The sequence below is a fragment of the Jaculus jaculus genome, chromosome X (assembly GCF_020740685.1).
Source record: "Jaculus jaculus isolate mJacJac1 chromosome X, mJacJac1.mat.Y.cur, whole genome shotgun sequence".
Classification (NCBI taxonomy): domain Eukaryota; kingdom Metazoa; phylum Chordata; class Mammalia; order Rodentia; family Dipodidae; genus Jaculus; species Jaculus jaculus.
Genome location: NC_059125.1, coordinates 2718291 through 2724290, shown reverse-complemented (window position 1 = coordinate 2724290; position 6000 = coordinate 2718291). Strand labels below are relative to the sequence as shown.

At 36.3% G+C, this 6000-nt stretch overlaps 1 protein-coding gene across 1 annotated transcript in view; it reads right to left on the bottom strand.

The window, feature by feature from the left end:
- Positions 1–388: 388 nt before the first annotated feature.
- Bclaf3 (BCLAF1 and THRAP3 family member 3) overlaps positions 389–6000 on the bottom strand; it is a 55072-nt gene continuing 49460 nt past the window's right edge. The window contains exons 10-12 of the mRNA XM_045140962.1: positions 4457–4612; positions 2495–2522; positions 389–1504 (exon numbers count right to left, since the gene is read on the bottom strand). Coding sequence (XP_044996897.1) covers positions 2517–2522; positions 4457–4612 — 162 coding nt within the window. The 3' untranslated portion in view covers positions 389–1504; positions 2495–2516. The remainder of the gene's footprint in view (positions 1505–2494; positions 2523–4456; positions 4613–6000) is intronic.

Here is a 6000-nt window from a genome sequence, read left to right as displayed (position 1 = left end):
TTTTTTGAGGTAGGCTCTCACTCTGGTCCAGGCTGACATGGAATGAACTATGTAGTCTCAGGGTGGCCTTGAACTCACAGCAGTCCTATCTCTGCCTCCCGAGTGCTGGGATAAAAGGCATGCATCACCATGCCTGGCTCATTTTTATTTTTTTAATTTCCGAGCAAGCCATACTCTATTTTATTTATTCATTTATTTTAGTTGCAAGGAGAGAGATGAAGAATATGGATGTGCCAGGCACTCCAACTACTACAAACCAACTCCAGATGGATGGCAAACCCGGGTCATTAAGCTTTGCAGGCAAGTGCCTTAACTGCTGGGCTGTTTCTCCAACCTCCAATCATTTTTTAATACAAATTAAAATAAAAAAGGATACTCTCACAAATTGTCAAGTAATGACTTCAAGCAGAAAGAACAACAATTTTTTATTTTCTTACAAATAAACATTTCACAAAAATTTAACAGGGAATGTATATGGACTGTTAAGCAGAACACAGCAAACGAAGAAATAAGGTACTGGGACCTACAAATTGTATTTAAAATCCCATCAATCCTATCTTACATGTAGTAGGTTTGCAATGTGTATCAACTGAATAGAAAATAAGTACTGTAAGATATGCTTGTGAAGTGTGTAATGATGTAGTAGTCAAGTATATTTTTCAAATATGTGATTTTGTATGTCAGATTTTAAAAGCCTTTAAAAATATGTTATACACAAGCTTGCCCTGAGGGAAAAATAAGATGGAGTATAGATTAAAAAATCTTTATATATTTTCCACAATAGCATTTTCACACTGGAAAAGAGCAAATAGTTGTGGGAAAAAAAAAAAAAAAAACAAAACTGAACGTATTACTAAAACTTCAGTGCACTCACAACTACCTGATGGAAAAGTTGAAGCACCTTTTGTCTAGCCTTCTTATATTGTACTATGAAATGTATGAATTACATAGGGCTTGATCTTCAAAAAAATAAGAAAACTTCAAGTTAGAAGCCAAAATGTCATCAGAAAAAGAAAGACCAGTATAAAATTTGCTACTGTAAGGCCACTGTTTAAAGTTCTTTCATGTACAGACACTATATAATTCCTATACTCATTTTTATTATATTAACAAAGCTTTCAACATATAAACATTTAGATATGACTTAGTTAAGTTCTCTGAAAGGAACCATGCTCAGAGAAAAATGCAACAACGTCTTTCAAGTGGTTCTACTGAGTCTTTTTGCAAAAGAAATTGTAGTTAAATACAAGTTTTAAATTGAATATTGTGATTAACAGCAGTTAAGTGTAAAAAAGTTGCAGCATTCCACTACTGAAAAATAGTTATTTTATCAAGAAAGTTACAGTACTAGTGCCTTAGTGTTATTTCTAACTCCTGACAGAGAGAGAGAGAGAGAGAGAGAGAGAGAGAGAGAGAGAGAGATATGCTCCAAAATGACCTCCTATAGTGCAATTCCGCCTGCAACAATTCCAGGTTAGATTTCTGTGGCAACGTTTGTATATTCCTATCAAGAGAAAACAAGAGTCAGTTACAATATCTGTGTGAAAATCTGGCTGACAGTGCATTTTACTAGACAATGCATTTTACAAAACAGTTTAAATTGTATTACTACTTACACCTGAAGATCCCCACCCAAAGGTAATATGGAATCCTAAAGATGCAATGTGACAACAGAACACATCAAAAGAAGGTATCATATTATAAATCAATAGGACAAAAATGATACCAGACAACATAGATAAGACTAAATTAAGAAAATGTTAGTCTACTCTTTGAGTGAATTCCAGTAAGATAATCCTGGCATAAACTAAGTGTTTTAGGCTCTCTAATCCCAAGCCTGACATAATAAAAGCATCACTTCAAACTCTTACTATCTTTTTTTTTCTTCTTTTTTGAGGTAAGGTCTCGCTCTAGCCCAGGCTGACCTGGAATTCACTATGTAGTCTCAGGGTGGCCTCGATCTCATGGCGACCCTCCTACCTGGGGTGGAATTAAAGGTGTGTGCCACCACACCCAACTCAAACTTTTTTCTATCTTTTCCAACATATCACATCATATCTCTACTTCTAAAAGGATTTGGACTCTTTTAGTTACAAAGAAAGCTATTAAGAGGGATAAAGATTTTCTTCCTTTAAAATAGTTAACAATAATATGAAAAGACAAATACAAACAAAGGAATTCAAAATAAGAAGACTATGATCGAAGGGTAATGAACATGGTCCCCCCCCCCTTGCAGGTAGTTTCACACTTGCCCAGGCTGACTTGTAATTCACTATGTAATCTCAGGGTAGCCTTGAACTATCAGCAATCCTTCTGCCTCTGCCTCCCAAATGCTGGGATTAACGGCATGTGCCACCCCGCCTGGCTATGAATGTGGTTTTATATTGTAGCATGATTCAAAATAATAAAGTACCATCCACAAACTGGAAATAAGACCATGCAAATAATAAAACTAACAATGAGTATAACAACATATCAATGTATATACCCTTACCTTTTATTAGGATCTTACATTATTAACACTGAAAGAAATTTAAAATTGATTATTTTTTGGCATTTGGAAATTCCAAAGAAAAACAATGCTGACACTTGTTCTATTTTGATTACTGAAACATTCAAAATGCATATATGTACATTTTTCCAATATCATTCAGTTAAATAAAGGTAGCTGTCATTGTTTTTTGACTAATCATACATTATGAAAATCAAATTTATTTGCAAATGTTACCCACAGAGAACTTTAAAAAGAAATTCAAACTCAATAACAGAAGAAATTTTCAAGTAAAACATTTACAAAAATATGCACTTATTTTGGATTACTTTCATCCTTGGCATAGTGCATTCCATACCATTTCTTTTTTATATTTTATTACTTGAGAGAAAGAGAATGGGTGCACCGTGGCCAGCAGCTACTGCAAACTAACTACAAACGCATGCACCACCTTATGCATCTGGCTTTACATGGGTACTGGGGAATCGAACCTGGGGCCTTAGGCTTTGCAGGCAAGCTCCTTAACTGATGAGCCATCTCTCCAGCCCCACACCATCTCCTAAATGGACACACACACACCATAGTGTACTTCATAAACCTAATTTTCACTTGCCATTTAAAAATAATTTTGAGGGCTGGAGAGATGGCTTAGCGGTTAAGCACTTGCCTGTGAAGCCTAAGGACCCCGGTTCGAGGCTCGGTTCCCCAGGTCCCACGTTAGCCAGATGCACAAGGGGGCGCACGCGTCTGGAGTTCGTTTGCAGAGGCTGGAAGCCCTGGCGCGCCCATTCTCTCTCTCTCCCTCTCTCTGTCCTTCTCTCTGTGTCTGTCGCTCTCAAATAAATAAATTAAAAAAAAAATTTAAAAATAATTTTGAGTGGCTGGAGAGATGGCTTAGCACTTAAGGTGCTTGCCTGTGACGCCTAAGGACCCAGGTTCAATTCTCCAATACCCAAATGAACCACACTGTGCATACATCTGGAGTTCATTTCTAGAGGCTAGAGGTGTACCCATTCTCTCTCTCAAATATATATATATATATATATATATTTTTTTTTTTTGGTTTTTTGAGGTACGGTCTCACTCTGGCCTAGGCTGACCTGCAATTCATTATGTAGTCTCAGGGTGGCCTTGAACTCAAGGTGATTGTCCTGCCTCTGCCTCCGCCTCCTGAGTGCTGGGATTAAAGGTGTGCGCCACCACGCCCAGCTCAAAATAAAATATTTTTTAAGGTTTTAAAAAATACTTTTTAGAAGAGAATATGTTAATGATTGAACAGTATTGTAAGTATCATTGAGTTATATAGTCAATGGCAAATTCTGCATTATGAATCTTTTGCCATGACTTAAAAAATAAACGAGTGGCAGGTGTGGTAACGCATCCCTTTAATGTCAGCACTTGGGAGGCAGAGGGAGGAAGATCACTGTGAATTTGAGGTCACCCTGAGACTACCTGGCCTGGGCTAGAGCAAGACCCTACCTCCAAAAAAAAAAACAAACCAAAAAACACCAATGCTAACATAACAGTACAACTCAATGGGAACATGACCATATGTTCATACAATAAAGTTCTCACTTATATATATATATACATATATATGGATGGATGTGGAAATTCATATATAAAGTCAAAAACAAGTTGCTGTTGACACTCAAGACATTTACACTAAAGCATATACTAAATTTTCATTTCAAAAATTTCCTATACAACAGAAATGCCAAAACAAAAGTGTTCAAAGAGATAGCATATGCAAATTATTTCAGGTATAATAGGTAAAAAAAAAAAAGAAAAACAGTTTGAGGATTAAATAATCTCACAATTCAATTAGCATTACTCTTGAAGCTTTATTTAATTAATATGCAAGAAGACATTTTTGAAATCTACATTTCTGTTTCTTAAACTAAATGAAAACCTGTTATCTAACACTCAAGTCATTCAACATTTAAAAATATTAGTGAAACTAACCTTTTTTATTTTCAGTAGTTTGTCTCGGAATTTGTTAGTGATAAATCCCCTTGGACCAGCAAACCGTAAACGCTGATATTTAGCCTGAATACATAGGCTCTTCTGTACTAGGTCTGATTTGTTATTGGGCTGGAATCTGCTACCTACAGAGTTGTTCTGTAAAGGAAAAAAAATGTGAAATGTTAAATAATATCAGGTATACACAGCTGCCATGGATACTATGCATCACAGATATTTGAAAGGAAGGAGCTAATGATGGCAATAAGGTATATTTCTCTCAAACAAGTAGTTAATTTTATATACTGATTTTTAAAAACCAATCTAAAAAAGTTAAAAGAATTTTAAATGAAGCTGAAGAAATGATTCAGTGGGGTATAGCGCTTATCACTCAAGTGTGAGTACTTGAGTTCAATTCCCAGACCTCACATTAAAAGCCAGAAGCTAGGGCTGGTGAGATGGCCCAGCAGATAAGGCATTTGCCTACAAAGCCTAAGGACCCGGGTTCAATCACCCAGTACCCAAATAAAGCCAGATGCACAAGAAGGCCTAGTGTGGTAGCTCATGCCTATAATCCTAGCACTTGGGAAGCTGAGGGAGGGAGACTACTGTGAGTTCAGGGACAACCTAGGCTACAAAGGATATGCCACATCAGCTTGAGACCCTGCCTCAAAAAAAAAAAAAAAAAAAAAAAAAAACTGAAATGAGTTCTTGACATTTGTCTTGCTGAAAATACAATTTAAAAAGTTTTTAAAATTTATTTTATTTATTTGAGAGAGAGAGAAAAAAAAAACATGGGCATGCCAGGGCCTCCAGCCACTGCAAATGAACTCCAGATGTGTGTGCCCCCTTTATGCATCTGGCTTTCTTGGGTCCTGGGGAACTGAACCTGGGTCCTTTGGCTTTGCAGGCAAGCACCTTACCTGCTAAGTCATCTCTCCACCCCTTAAAAAGTTTTTTAATGAACTAAAATGATTTTACTAATTCACAGTATATAAAATATTAATGCATTAGTGAGAAGAAGAAATACATTGAGTATCAATGTCTAAGAATTAGTAGCTAGCTTCTAGCTTTTAAAAAAATTTATTCCTGCCAATACCTTTATTCAATGTTTTATCACCAAAAGCATATATGAATTACTGGACAATGAAAAACTAATTTTTTGCCTGCAGTACCCCAATAGACTTAAAAGGACAATGCAGAATTACAAGTCCTCCATGCTATAATTTTGTGCTGGGTTTGGGAGGGGGTGTATCAGTTTAGTTAGTCATGAACTAATCTTCTTCAAACCTTTCCCCAAAGTCCTACAAACCACCTTCCCTCACTCCTACTATACATTCCTCGTGACTACTTTACTTCTAAGAAACATGGAATTATTTAAGAGAAGGAGCCTGCATATTCATAGATGGGAGTCTGCCTTTGCCCCAAGTCTTAAAACCATGACGAGCTCACTGATAGAGGCAACATTAGTATTTGAAAAGAGGGTTTTACAGCTCAAAACGAAATTGAAATCCAAGTCCTCAGAATAGGTCATTAAATTGATTCCA